Below are 15264 nucleotides of genomic sequence, written 5' to 3'. Positions count from 1 at the left end.
AAACGCCCACTAGTTCACTAGTAAGGTCATTTTGAGGCACATGTTAGTAATTCAACTTTGTTGTTTGATTTGCACCGAGTTAAGAAAATGTGGTATTCCTCTCCATGATATCATCGTTTAGATCCTGATCGTAACTCTTCGAGCAGCCTTCCCCAACGTGATCCGCTTCTGCTGCTGTGTGGCCGTCATATATTTGGGCTACTGCTTCTGCGGCTGGATTGTGCTGGGACCGTACCATGTGAAGGTACCGCATCGATAAGTCAACCTTACTTTTAAGTACTGTCGAGCCTCAATTTAATGGACTACATCGAAGTGCTTTTTTTGTAGCTTTGAAACACCCAGTAGAGAACAAGCATTGTTTTGGACTTCTTTTGGAGCCTAAAAATCCCCAGTACACGACAACTTTACTTATGTAAAGTTTTTTTTTTTTTTTTTTTAAAGAAGAAAAAAAAAAGTTTGAAACTGATTTTTTAAAGTTCATTCAAACTTGCTGAGGGGGCGGATAATGCTTCCTGCGCCTTGATACGGGCAATTCCACAGCAAAAATACGTGCAATTCCACTCTTTTATGAATGCACTTCTTTTATGAATCGATGACATTGATAAGGGTTGTGAAAAAAAAAACTGAGCTGCAACAAAAATATTTTCAAAAGGACTACTAGTGCCTGATTTAAAAAGAAAAAAGCTATTAGTAGAGAGAACATGCGCCTGTTGAGCTGCATGCTTACAGCACTGCTAAGCTATTGTTTCTGCTTTGATGAGACAGTCGGCCCAGCCAACATGGCCGCCACATTGACTCGCATTTTAGCCTGCTCTAGTCTACTGTAACCCAACAACAAAATGAAGCTACGCTCTGAGTCGCCGAACGGTCTGAGTGCACCAGCGCCCGCTCGGAGTACTTGGGCCTACTACGCAACTATTTTTAATGTTGGTCATTTTGGTGCCACTTGGAGAGCTAAGTATTTTTCTTAAGTGTGGCACTTGGTGTAAAATGTTTGCCAACCTCAGGTGTGAAGAGATTTACTGTTTTCAGATCATGTTAAGAAGTGTTTTATTAGACTGTATCCTTGTGCTACAGTTCCGCTCCCTATCCATGGTGTCGGAATGCCTCTTCTCCCTCATCAATGGCGACGACATGTTCGTGACCTTCTCAGGAATGCAGGAGAGCAGCACTCTGGTGTGGCTCTTCAGCCAAGTGTACCTGTACACCTTCATCTCGCTCTTCATCTACATGGTGCTGTCGCTCTTCATCGCGCTCATCACCGGAGCCTACGAGGCCATCAAGGTAGGCCAGCAAACCCGACCTTTTTTTGTCTTAAAGCAGGTGTGCCCATTAGGTAGATCCTTATCTACCGGTAGATCTAAGACGGGTCCCAAGTAGATCCGAGGAGTGTCGAGAAGAAAAAAAACAAACAACCATTTGTTTGTCTTTGTACATGTTAGTAATATATTTTTGTGTTAATATACACTGCACACTAATCATCTTATCAGTCTCATTTTCACAAAAAAAATATATTTAAAAAATAAAATAAAGCAGGTAAATCTTAAATTCGCGCGTGTGTGTGTGCGCGCGTGCGCACGCCGGTAAGGGTAGATCCCGTGAGGTTAGTTGATCGAAAAGTAGATCTTCGATCCAAAATGTAGGTTTTCTAGCCTCTATTCCAGGGTTGTCAAACATACGGTACACGGGCCGGAACCGGCCCCCAAGGCAGTTCGATCAGGCCCGCAGGATCATTTAAAAGTGGAAAAATCCATAAAATGAATGAATATTTTTTTACAAGGTGCAATTCGTGGAGTATCCGCTGGCGGATACACTGTTTGATCAGAGTACAAGTCAACATTGTTTTGATCAGAGAAGAAGACAATAGCAGTCTCAGTCTGTCACTGAGACAGACCCAACACAGCAGACGCTATCAAGGACGTGTGAATACTTTATTCTTTACACATTTAATAGCACTCTCCTCAGTTTGTAAGGTGTAGGCAGGGATTCTATTTAGATTTTATATGCGCATGTGTAAATTGTTTAAAAACAAAAATTCTTTATGAACCCAGTTTAATCTGAAAATGCATTATGATATTTTTCAATACCAATTACGTTTTGTGCCTTTGTACAATCAGTTGGATCATATATGTGAATGATAAAAGTAAATTGCACATTTGTTTAAGGAAATCTAAGGTGCTTCATGAAATGTTTTGTAAAAGATACGTTTATTACATTTCCCTAATGTTCTTGTGCTTCTTTGACCAAAACAAAGAAAAGACATTATTTTGGTTATTTATCGCGGAGTATGGTACAATTTTATTGGTCCGGCCCAGTTGACATCTACAGAGACCGTATGTGGCCCACAATGTGAAATGAGTTTGAAACCCCTGCTCTATTCTGTTTTAACTACTTTCAGATGATTTAGGTTTGGGCATCGATCACGGAGAATTGAGTGGCATCCGGCTCTGGAAACCGAATGTAAATGTCAAACTTTTATATGTTGTCGTACAGCATCAGACCCAGGAGCCCATTCACATCACAGACCTGCATGCTTTCATAGCTGAGTGCACCGATGCGCCAAACTCCGGCAAGTTCAGGGGCCTGGAGACATCGCCGTGCTCCTTTTTCTGCTGCTGTGACAGGTAATGCAATACTTTTTCTGTTTGTTTGGGGGTGGGGGGGTTGTAGTGAGTCCTATAAAATCAGAAATGCAACTGTGATATAAATAAGTAGTAGTGGCTTCGCTGTTGTGGTTGCTCAGTACACAATGGCTAAAGTGACAATTGAAATGAATAACAAAATAGAACATGAAGTAACTTCCTGCATGAGGTTGCGGGCAAGCCCTGCCGCAAATTGCGAATATTTGCAAATTACTGTCACACTCTCCTTACAAAAGGGTGTGTAACCGTTTATATTGTAAATGCCACAAAATGGCGGCATCTTAAGTACTCTGAATGTGAATCTCAAAATAGACACACTGATTACATAAAGCAGGGGTCCCCAAACTTTTTCCTGTGAGGGCCACATAACTTTTCCCTTCTCTGATGGGGGGCCGGTGCCAGTTTATAAAAAAGTGTGACGATCGTAGGGGAGCTAAAAATTTTTTTATTGTTTTCCAGAAAAGCCACACATAACCAAATAACCCTTTCCAGGTTCTTTACAGAAAAAAGTCAGGAAACAAATAATAACACTAACACAAAAACAGGAAATAAATAATAACTAAATAACTCTCTCTGGGTTCTTCATAGAAAAAAAGCCATGGAACATTGTCACGTTGTACCTGAAGAGACAGAGTAATCGCTTCGTGTATAACCAAATAACTGAAAGTCGATCCCCGAAATAGCAGACACAGAAAGAGGTTTGTCAGAGAACAAAAGGAGTCTTTAATACAAACACAAAATTACCCGACCGGGAGAATAACAAAAAGTGCTGGTCAAAATAAGGACCAGGGATAAAATAAAGAGAACAACCGAAAACGCTTGCGGAAAAAATAGCAAGGAGGGTCTGATTAGACAATACTATAAATTTCACTCGAAAGAGGAATAACGACGCGCAATAATAGCCACAAGGCTAAGAGGCAATGAATAATACGAATAGGAATTGGGCGAGAGAATTTTGGCACGGCGTGGAATACTCCGGCAGTGAGTCAACTGCCAGAGCGCCCAAATAAAGCCCGTGTAATCAATCACAAATCGGTGGCAGGTGTGCAGAAAGCAAGCAAGAAGCCTGCCCCCTGCTGGCAAACACGGGACTTGACAAACATTAACTTTCTTAACCGATAAAAGTTCAGCTCAGTTGTCAGAGCAGAATCTCTCTGACACATGAGCAGTCTCTTAAAGTTCTTGTGTTCCTTCCTTATAATCCTTTTGTAGGTTCCAGTAGGCTTGTAGACACCGCTGTTTGCAGTTTTTTGGGGGCGTTTTTAACAGAGTGACGGGTCATTTTGACCCGAGGACAACAGGAGGGTTAGAGGGCCGGGCCAAATGTACGGGGCCGTAGTTTGGGGACCCCTGACATAAAGCATCAAGCCCACGCATCTAGCATGTAAACAATCGTGAAACCCATGTTCCATAAACAACTGAACTCAGTGGGTGAGTGTAATCAACACAGCCAAAATGCCTTCACATGAGGCTCATCGATACTATTAGCTAGCCTAATGGCCTATTTAACATTTTAACCACAAAGTGATGTGACATCACACACGAACAAACAGAATGATAACATTTTAGGTCATTCAGGAAAATTCTAACTGGCAAATAGAGCGCAAGAGCTGTGAGCAGTTGCATCAGTGAAGAAGCAAAACACTGATCTGCTGTGTTTCCCGTTGACCAGTCCTCAGGGTGCATTCAAATTCCACCAACAAAACAAGATATCTCAAACATCGATGTAAAAACACCACGAATGAACTAAATCAAACAACTACAGTAAGATTCCACCAGGTGGTACCAAAGTATGACTGGTGATACAAAAAGGGGACTTTGGGCTTTCCCCCCTGTCAGAGTCACATCAAACAGCTCTGGATACAATCTGAATACAAACCACCGTCTTGTATTTCCGTCAGGATGACAACATATGAGGACGTCCTGCTGGTGAACTGAGGAAGAATTCGGTTCAACTTACAAGAAGTCCCCTCTGGAACAAGCCTTTTTTTTCCTGGCACTTGACTGAAGGAGGAGGCGTCAATCAGTTGGACCAGGATTTTCCAATGAGGAATGCACGTCATGGATTCATCAGGAACAAGGTGCCTTGTGGGAAGGTGAAAGCACACATATTTATTTAATGGGCCTTGTGTCAGGCCAGCTCAGTGTTTTTTAGATTTTTCATCTTTTTAAAATTTACATTCACAAGAAAATATGTTTCAACCTGCTAGTTTATTAGCAGATTTCAAGCCGATCACTACGCACGAAACTTTGAGGCTGATCCAGTTTGACTGCGGCCTCGGAGGAAATGGCCTCTACACGGTATGCCTGTTAAGTGTTCTCACGTTTGAACCAGAACCATCACTTGAGACTTTTTTTTCCCTACTTTTTGGATTTCAAATTTATACTAAGGAAGAAGGATTACCTCGCTGGACCATAACTCGCTATTTGAAACATTTAATCATCGAAATACTTAAGATAGAGGCATAAACAAGAGAGCAATGGAGAGTATAGCTTATGAAGGGTGCATCCAAATATATAAGGATGTTATGGAAAATGTCATTTATTTCAATGGTTCACTTCAAACCTAATATGCGGTGGATTCACTACAGATAAAGTAGAATTTACTATGATTTTTTTTTTCTCTGACTTTGATGGTTACAGTTTAGAACAAACACACTCGGAAGACATTTTATTTTTGATGTAAAATGGATTCGTTTCATCACTCTGTATCATTTGAGTTTTTAACTTTTTAAATTAAACTCCTGAAATAAATTTGAGATGCACCCGCATTATAAAAAATTTAAAGCCCCAAATTGGGTGTCATTTTTTTTTTATCTATTTTTTTACTTTCTTGTTGAGAATCTCAGGTTGCACTTAGAATAGGCTGCAATAGCATCATATTTTCATTATGGTTGCTCTCATAGATTTTGCATGATGTACTCACAAATTCATAAAGCACTTGCTGTTCGATCATTCTTACTCAACAAAGAAACTGCTCTTTATTTTGACATGAGATTTCTACAGGAAACAATTTGGCACATTTTGGAAGGCAAACTTGAAGCAACCAACAGATTAACTAATGTATAGCAATTCGCTGTACACTATGTGGTCCTCCTGCACCCCCCTCCCCCACCCCCAGCTCCCACCCCTAAGTATGCTCTTGTCCACATTATGGCTGTTTTTCTATTACGTTTTGTATTTCATGAAACGCACAATCGTCAAAAGATTACTTTCGTTCGGATGACCTTCATTCATTTGTATTCAACAATCACTTCAGTGAAATGTTGAGAAACGTGTGAAATTTAGCCCTAAAGGATATATTATACATACCTGTATGTCTATAATATATCATACTGTAGAAGATATTAGGCACGTGCCTTTACACTGTCATGTTTTTTTTTTAAATACGGTACCCATATTCTACACTTGATCACTACTTGGCAAAATGTAAACGAGTAGAAACATGATATCTTGTACACATGTTGCTGATTAAAGTGTCCTGGATCACCTTTGACGTTCATCATGTTTAGTCCTGGATCACCTTTGACATTGTACCATCATGCTTCAAACTTGTTCAAAAGAGGGTGTCAGTGAGTTATCTTTCGAAGGCTGCTTATGAGAAATTTGGACCATTCAAATGGTGACTTACGTTCCAAATGACGTGGTGTAAATCAAAGCGCTGTGTTGCAGTGTTCGAGCGTGTGTTGGATTCAGGTAGCTGTTCGGTGGAGTGACATTATATACTTTATTATTATAATTTTATGAATTTTTTTTAATTTAATTTTCTAACTTTATTTATAGTGAAGAGTTAAAAAGGAACGAGCCACGCTTTACTCCAACTAAGGAGGAACATTTAATTCTGTCATCAAACGCGATGACGTCATCCCCGCCTATTGATCATGAGGCGGATGTTTGCCTTCCCACCACTCAAAATCGTCATGCATTATGGAAAGCTCTGAAGATGCCTTCCCGCTACCTGCTTGGCCAGCAAGGTCATATGTGCTTTATCGAAGGAATGGGTCATAGCTTTCATTGTCTGTGATGCACAATGGAAGGTCTATGGATGTTTGTTGATGGTGCTTTGAACTCAGCATGGCTCACTCCGTGTGCTCTGTGATTTGGGTGGGACATTCTAAATTTTTAATTATGTCATTACTTTATTTTTTTAATAAACTATATTATAGACTATTGTCCTTACATGTTTTTAGGCATGGACGGCTGAAACAGATTGATGGCATGTCCATTCATTTCAATTCTGTTTTGAGTTTGAGCATGGTCACAGAACAAATTCAACATGTATCTCAAAGCACCATTTTAGCGATTAATGTGCGCGGATCCTTGCAGACATGTTTTTGCTCATCAACATTTTGAACCTCACTAGTCACCTAGTAAGGTTTAGAAGATCCAAGTAGTGTAACTAGTGGACATAATATGCCTTACTAGTGAGCTAGTGATCAATTTTTAAACTGACAAGTTCACTGCTAAGGCCAGAACACCTTAACTAGTGTACCCAGTGGACATTTGGCCCTTACAAGTGAGCATGTCAACTGTAACATGCGATCATTCATGTCTCAGTTGCGACTCGAACACCGACATGTTCACAAGTGGGCTGCATGCAAATGAAGCAGGCGGGACAAGAATTTTGATTGGTCAATATTCAGAGAATGAATATTCAGTCTTAAAGCTTTAACCCTTACGCATCCGGCTCATAATAACTGAAGAAGAATGTACAGAAGTGATTTTATAAAAACAATTCATACTTTTGATTAATCTTTCTCTCTCTCTCTCTCTCTCTCTCTCTCTCTCTCTCTCTCTCTCTCTCTCTTTCTCTCTCTCTCTCTCTCTCTCTCTCTCTCTCTCTCTCTCTCTCACTCTATATATATATATATATATATATATATATATATATATATATAATACATGTATGTATATATACTGTATATATACAGGTATATATACTGTATATATAATGTTACAATAGAACAAATCTGAATGAAATATCTAATCAATTGCATTTTTAATACATTTTTGAAATGGTAAAGAGACTTTATGGACACCCTATATATATATATATAAAAAAAAATCCTCATCTCACCCCTCGGGTGGTGTCCGTCCCTCATTCAGCTCGGGTCCTCTACCAGAGGCCAGGAAGCTTGAGGGTTCTGCGCAGTATCCTTGCTGTTCCCAGCACTGCACATTTCTGGACTGAGATGTCCGATGTTGTTCCAGGGATCTGTTGCAACCACTCATCTAGTTTGGGGGTTACTGCCCCGAGTGCTCCGACCACCACAGGCACGACTGTCACCTTTACCTTCCAGGCTCTCTCCAGCTCCTCTCTGAGCCCTTGGTATTTCTCGAGTTTCTCATGTTCCTTCTTCCTGATGTTTCCATCACTTGGGACCGCTACATCCACTATAACGGCTTTCCTCTGCCCTTTATCTATGATCACGATATCTGGTTGGTTCGCCATTACCATCTTGTCAGTCTGGATCTGGAAGTCCCATATATATATATATATATATATATATATATATATATATATATATATATATATATATATATATATATATATATATATATATATATAGGGTGTATATATATATATATATATATATATATATACACACACACACACAGTGGAGGGCAAAAGTAAAATAGAAAACACACACAATACTAATTGCGTATTAATTATCCATCCATCCATTTTGTGATCCGCTTTAACCTCACAAGGGTCGCCGGTTAGGGGGTGCTGGAGTCTATCCCAGCAGTCTTCGGGCAGTTGGCGGGGGACACCCTGAACTGGTTGCAAGCCAATTTCAAGGCACAGAGGGACGAACAACCATCCGCACTCACACCCAGGGACAATTTAGAGTGTTTAATCAATCTGCCATTCATGTTTTTGGAATGTGGGAGGAAACCGGAGTACTTGGAGATTTTGCACTTGTAAAATTGGATTGATTAACACTGTATGGATACTATACAGCATAGGTGTCAAAGTTAAGGGCCCAGATCTGACCTGCCACATTATTTTATGTGGCCCATGAAAGCAAATCAAACATGGCAACATCCATGACGATTGCTAAAATATAGACCAACATTTAAAATTCTCATATGTAATAAATAAAAGAGACACTGAAAGCATTTTGTTGTGATTTTTCATTTGCAATTTCCCTTGCTGTTTGCAAGAACTTTTTGTTACCCTCATTCTTATCCTGGTAATTTTGTTACCAGCGTTTTATGTTGTACTTTATTGGCCGTGTGACCTTATTTTGTAACTAAAGCATTTTTATAATACAATTTCTTTTGGTATACGTATGAAGGATCCGCTCCTATTCCGGATTAGTCAGGCACCCAAATTGGCTGAAAGTAGACGTCTCATACGCAGCGAAGTTGAATTCCCATCAATGCCAGCATGTGTCACAAACCCCCACCTGTGAAACAAAGTCGTCAGTAAAACCCGTGTGTAGTTCGAATAAAAATACATACAAAAAAGCAACGACAAAAAATGGTAGTATCAGCGCTAAACTGGTCACTAACTCTTCTTAAATTAGCAATTGAAATGTTTATCGCGCGTGCTTCACTTTCACCGGCAGACCCTTGACGACAGGCACTCTCTATTGCCCTGCACCTTCGCCGAATACGTCTCAGGACGCTGTCCGCCATTGTTGTTCTAAAAAACTAAGTGGGCACAGAATTTCCAAAATCATTAGCCCTGACTGGTGGGATGATACTATTTTGAAACGTACAGCCAATAGGATACCGTTACATGTTTTCGTAATCATCCTTATTTGCATGTAATGCAAGTACAATGTAATGTCACTAGCACTACAAGTGGGCACATTTTTGGCCTTACATGTTCACTAGTAAGCGTCAAAATGATCTTACCAGTGAACTAGTGGGCACATTTATGGCCTTACATGTTCACTAGTAAGCGTCAAAATAATCTTATTAGTGAACTAGTGGGCTTTTTGCGGCTTACATGTCAACTAGTAAGCCTCAAAATGATCTTACTAGTGAACTAGTGGGCACATTTATGGCCTTACATGTTCACTAGTAAGCGTCAAAATGATCTTACTAGTGAACTAGTATTTATTTTTATTTTTTTTTAGCATTACTACTATGCATACAGTGCATCATCCTATGTATGTTTGCACAAATGCCTGCTCTAATTCCTGATAGCCAAGCAGAGCTGCTCCTGTTCCCATTATGTGTGCTTAATATTTTGTAATGCATATTCTACTTGGCAGTATTTTTCTTTATTTTCAAGTTCAACATTAGATGTTTTATTTTTACATCACATGTTAAACTTACCCCGAGCATTGTAAAAAGTGGTTTCATTTAATTTAGTTAATTACCGTACGTTTTTCAGTCTAAAATTCAATTGAAAATGTTTCGATATAATAATATCCTCATCAAACACAACAGTCTTTTTTGTCTCTTATCTGCGACAAGCATTCACATACACTCATCCTGGGATTTGCTCTTTCTTATTAAATCTTGTTAATTACTTTGCACTTTGTGAATGTTTTGAAGATTACATTTTTTTCCAAAAATTGTCTCACAAATGTATTCAACCTCTTTCACAACTCTGACTTTTACCAGATAACCAGCACAAACTAAAACCAACCAGCAAACATACATGCTCACCTTGGTGAGTTTTACCAGGTCACCATACTAGTACATACTGCCACTAAATGGATAGCGGAAAACAAAAAAAAGGTTCATTTATCACTACACTATAAATGAGCTATAGTGTTGACGGTGAGTCTTTGTAAATGGTTGTCTGTCTCTGAGTCCTAAAACAGTGTATGCTTTATGAAATAAATATATTTTTTCCCAATTGCAAAGCAGAGACAATCTTTTTTTTTTTTTACAACTGAGACTGTTACGGCTTTGTAATACACATTTTCCTTTGTCTACGGGGAGTCACTAGTTTTCATGTCATCAAAAGGATTAAGGCCTACTCCAATAATTTATAGTCATTCAAAATTGCATCATAAACTGAACTTTCTTGCTGTGGAAAAAAAATACCACAAACCACAGGTAGCATTGTGACTTTCCTAATTTTCTTTTCATAAAACGACAACTAGTCAAACTAAAACAATGCCCTAAGTAATTGGAATGCCATTGTCATTAAACCAAAAGATAAAAAATTGAACCCACATTCTGAATGAATTAAACACCATTGTGAATGAAATCACTGTCGAGGATTTTAATTTTGGGCGGCCCTATGATTGACTGGTTAGCGCATGGCATCACAGTGGAGAGGTGCAGAGTTCGATTCTGGCATGATTGATTTATTGGAAAGGCCCATCACAGTCATTCTCATGCTTCTATGTAGAATTATCAACAGGCCAGTGTTTCTCTCTGTTGTCACGGTAAAAATAGTAATGTATTAAAAAGTTAAAAAGATAATACTCGGCCACAAAAAGGAAAAAAATATATTATCTGCCGTCATCAGCGGATCAGTCTTGCTCATCCATCTTAACTGCTTTTATAGGTTATTTGGTCATATGCAGTCAGTGCAGTCTAAGCATTCTTGTAGAGCTAGCTTTGCTTCATCTGTCCATTTTTTCACAGTTTTAACAACCGGTTTAACACATTTGAGTTTCTGTCTGTATGTAGGTATTAAGTGGATTAAATTGTGGTCAGAAAGACCCAATGCTGCACGGGCGACTGATCGGTATGCATTTTTGATTGTTGAATAGCTGTGGTCTAGAATGTTGCCTTCTCTGGTGAAACAGTCGATGTGCTGCTTATATCTGGGAATTTCACGGTTAAGGTGTGCTCTATTAAAATCGCCCAAAATGATCAGGGGTGACTCTGGGTATTTTAGTTCGAGTTTGTTTACTTGTTCGGCTAGCGTTTTGTATCGCCGTGTTAGCGTTAGCTTGTGGCGCAATGTAAACACTGACTAGTAAAAAGGAGGTGAACTCACGTGGCGAGTAGAATGGCTTGCAGTTTAAAGACAGCGACTCCAGGTCCGGGCTGCAGTGTGCGTCGAGCTTCGTGACATCAGTGCACCATTCTTCGTTGATATAGAAGCAAATCCCACCACCTTTCGATTTCCCTGATAGCTCCGTGTCGCGGTCGGCTCGGAGAAGGCGGAAGCCGGTAGATGTAGCGCGGAATCCGGGTGGCGGTCACTGAGCCAGGTTTCAGTGAAGCAGAGCGCAGCAGAACGTGCAAAGGTTTTGTTGGTCTTTGTGAGAAGAAGTTCATCCATCTTAGTTGGCAGAGATCGTAGATTAGCAAGATGGATCGATGGGATGGTGAAAAAAGGCCGAGCGTAGCCTCCCCAATGCGCAGCAACTTTTCCCTCGTGTAAGTAAGCCGCTCAGGGTCGGCAAAAATAAACGAAAATGACAAAAACAGGGATAATACTAGGGAGCGTGTGACTGAGGCTGCCATACCTGTCGGCGCCTGATGGCGTTTATTATCCGTTGTATTCTTTGCGTTCACTAACAGATGTAATGCAGAGGACCGCAGCAGCGCGACTTTGTGTGTATAAACACGGACACCCTGATTAGGAAAGGACAGTTTCCTACTCAGGAAACTGAGGTCTTTTGGGGTTCAGGGGTCACTCCTTAAGATGTTCTATCCACTCGGTGGTGGCCTCGGCCATCCATTATGGCATTGTCTGCTGGTCAGGCAGCATCTCAGCCCGGGACAGAAAGAGACTGGAGCGACTGGTCAGGAAGGCCAGTTCTGTCCTGGGTTGCTCCCTTGACACTCTGGAGGAGGTGGGCAACAGAAGGATGCTAACTAAGCTAAAAGCTATGATGGCCAGTCCCTCCCACCCCCTCCAGCCCGCCCTGACAGCACTTGGTAGCTCCATCAGCCAGAGACTGTTACACCCGCGCTGCAAGAAGGAGAGATACCGACGCTGGTTCCTACCGACTGCTGTCAGGCTGATGAATAAAAAATAACAATCATAATAATAATTAAATGATGTGAAGGAAAATTGTAAATAGTACTGCGATTTATCCATTTTGTGTTCATATTGCATTTAATTGAAAGATGTTTGTTGTTTTTTTTCTCTTTCTTCTTTCTACATACATTCTTGCTGCTGGAGGCTGTAAATTTCCGTAGTGTGGGACGAAAAAAGGATATCTTATCTTATCTTAATGTTTGACTAACCGGAGACCCTGTCTGAGGAGGGCATGTGGCGATAACGATGCGCTGATTGGCTCATTTGAATTTAAGGTGTGCCATACCTTAGCGTCAGCATATACGATGCGCTGATTGGCCCATTTGAATTTAAGGTGTGCCCATACCTAAGCGTCAGCATATACGATACGCTGATTGGCTCATTTGAATTTAGGGTGTGCCCATACTTAACCGTCAGCACGCGTCTCTCCCAATACACACGCATTCAAAATGCCTCGGACGGCGGTCGGAACCGGTCAGCGGCGAACGGCGCGCATCGGACGATACCCGCCGTCGAACCCGAGCGTCGCGGGGGGCAAAAACGAGACGGCCGAACACCCGCATAGTGCGCAGGATTTTACAGCAGGTAACATAACGCGACGCTCGGGTTCGACGGCGGGTATCGTCCGAGGCGCGCCCTTCGGGTCGCCGCGCGCGGCGGGTCGACGGCCGCGCCATCTTGCAACACACTGTCAGACGAGGGCTCGGAACGCCCCAGTGCGCATGCAAATTAGCCATGTGCGCGAAAGCCGCGCGCGGATTTCGAAATGTACCACCTTGTCTTGTCGTCCGAAATGAAAAATAAAATAATTTGCCCGCCCGCCGCCCCCTCTCTCTTAAAACTACTCGTCCGAGGCATTTTGAATGCGTGTGCATTGGGATAGACGCGTGCTGACAGCTGACGGTTATGTATGGGAACACCTTAAATTCAAATGAGCCAATCAGCGTATCGTATATGCTGACGCTGTGTGCAGTTCTGGCGTCGCGCATGCGACAGTTTATTTTCCCAATAAACTGCACGCCATTCTACTCGCCACGTGAGTTCACCTCCTTTTTACTAGTCGGTGTTTACATTGCGCCACAAGCTAACGCTAACACGGCGATTCAAAATGGAGGATTGTGTCAGGAAACAGACGCATGCGCAACGCCACAGTGTGCTCACAGCTTCAGCCCAGGAGAGCCGCTCACAGACAATTGGACAAAACGAATCGCGAGAGGTTTCGATTGTGTGCAGTTCTGCTCCCGTCTACCCGGGGTTCTTTGCAGCTGTTTAACAGCATAACACCGCAAGCTAAATGAACGTCACAATGGCGTCCTCAAATAATATTTGCATGCCTCAGACATTGCATTCACTTTCCACTAAAATCCTCGTGGCGGCCCGAAGGGTGCGCCTCGGACGATACCCGCCGTCGAACCCGAGAGTCGCTGGGGGCAAAAACGAGACGGCCGAACACCCGCATAGTGCGCAGGATTTTTCCACTGTCTTCCCGGGGTCCTTTGCAGCTATTTAACAGCAGGACACCGCAAGGTAAATGAGCGTCACAATGGCGTCCTCAAATAATATTTGCATGCCTCAGACATTGCATTCACTTATAGTGGAAGAACAGCACTGCACAGTCCTGTGCTCCTTGTGTCAGTATTTAAAATGGTTCTTAACTCCTCTTCTGATATATTTTTACGTGATTTCAGAGGGGATTTGAAAAGGGGAATTGTACACATGAAAAGGATATTTTTGTTTTCATGTTTAGTATTATTTTGGTAAAATTAGTGCTTTGTTTTTTGTTAAAGTAAGGGAAAAAAGACAACTACTGTTTAACAAAGTTAAAGTAAAAATGTCTTATTTCCCTAAAAGGGCTATTTGTATTATTAAGCAGGCACAACTTAACAAAATAAGAGTTCCTGTGCCTCAACACAATACCTCTCATTATTTGCTGTGTACTGGCAAAGTGAATAATTGTTATTTTCATGCACCCCATTATTGATTGGTTGTGAGGAGTGTTGATTTGTATAAGCTTGGCTTTACCATACTAAATGGGCATATAGCCCTGCTACCCATGATTCCCGAGCATGGAATTGGACCTTGGTCTTATTAAAAAAAACAAAAGTGGACCTACAGCATTTCTAGTTGAGGACCACTGGCCTAAAGTAACCATTACATCTTGCTGCAACAGCGGATAGAGGTAACCTTAAAAATAAAAAAAATAAAAAACGTGAGTAACTTTTTAATGCCTTTGAAAATTATACATTTTTTAAAAAGTATTTACAGTATGTGAACTGAATAAAAAAGTTACTCATTAAGGTGAAAGTAAAATTATATATAATATGTTGTGGTCACTTAACAGTCCTGAGGCCGGTTGTTAGAATCCGAGCTTGGGCCTCCAGAAGTTTGCATGCACTCTCCATGTTTGTTGGGATTTTATGCCTGTACTCTGGCTTCCTCCTGCATTCCAAAACCACACTTTTTGGGTTAATTGAAAACTAAGAACAAATCCTTAGGTGTGAATTGATGTTTGTCGATAAGTGCCCTGCAATAGAGAGGTGACCAGTCCAGGGTTTATCATGCCTATCATCGGGATTGAGCTGGGATAGGATCCGGGTCACCTGTGACTCTCATGAGCAATATAGAAAATAGATGAACGAATGTTACAGTTGTTTCCTTCAATTTACACACCTTAGGCAAGTTATAAAATCATTTCCAGAACGTTTAAAA

General features: G+C 41.1%; 1 protein-coding gene across 1 annotated transcript; it reads left to right on the top strand.

Annotated features, from left to right (window-relative positions):
- Positions 1–98: 98 nt before the first annotated feature.
- On the top strand, positions 99–5143 carry LOC127601871 (mucolipin-3-like). Its single transcript, XM_052067528.1, has 4 exons — positions 99–244; positions 1078–1284; positions 2494–2624; positions 4544–5143. Exons 2-4 carry the CDS (start codon positions 1093–1095, stop codon positions 4578–4580), a joined length of 360 nt encoding a protein of 119 aa, XP_051923488.1. The 5' UTR covers positions 99–244; positions 1078–1092; the 3' UTR covers positions 4581–5143.
- The last annotated feature ends 10121 nt before the right edge of the window (positions 5144–15264 follow it).

Source organism: Hippocampus zosterae, chromosome 6 (genome assembly GCF_025434085.1).
Source record: "Hippocampus zosterae strain Florida chromosome 6, ASM2543408v3, whole genome shotgun sequence".
NCBI classification, from domain to species: Eukaryota; Metazoa; Chordata; class Actinopteri; order Syngnathiformes; family Syngnathidae; genus Hippocampus; species Hippocampus zosterae.
The sequence above is the reverse complement of the archived record's forward strand: the minus strand, read 5'-3'. Positions and strand labels throughout refer to the sequence as shown.

Excerpts from the sequence above, each read along its gene's own strand:
- LOC127601871 (XM_052067528.1), top strand. The coding sequence starts at position 1,093 with ATGGTGTCGGAATGCCTCTTCTCCCTCATCAATGGCGACGACATGTTC. Across the intron at positions 1,285-2,493 it reads GAGCCTACGAGGCCATCAAG|CATCAGACCCAGGAGCCCAT; the intron begins GTAGGCCAGCAA and ends GTTGTCGTACAG. Across the intron at positions 2,625-4,543 it reads TTTTTCTGCTGCTGTGACAG|GATGACAACATATGAGGACG; the intron begins GTAATGCAATAC and ends TATTTCCGTCAG.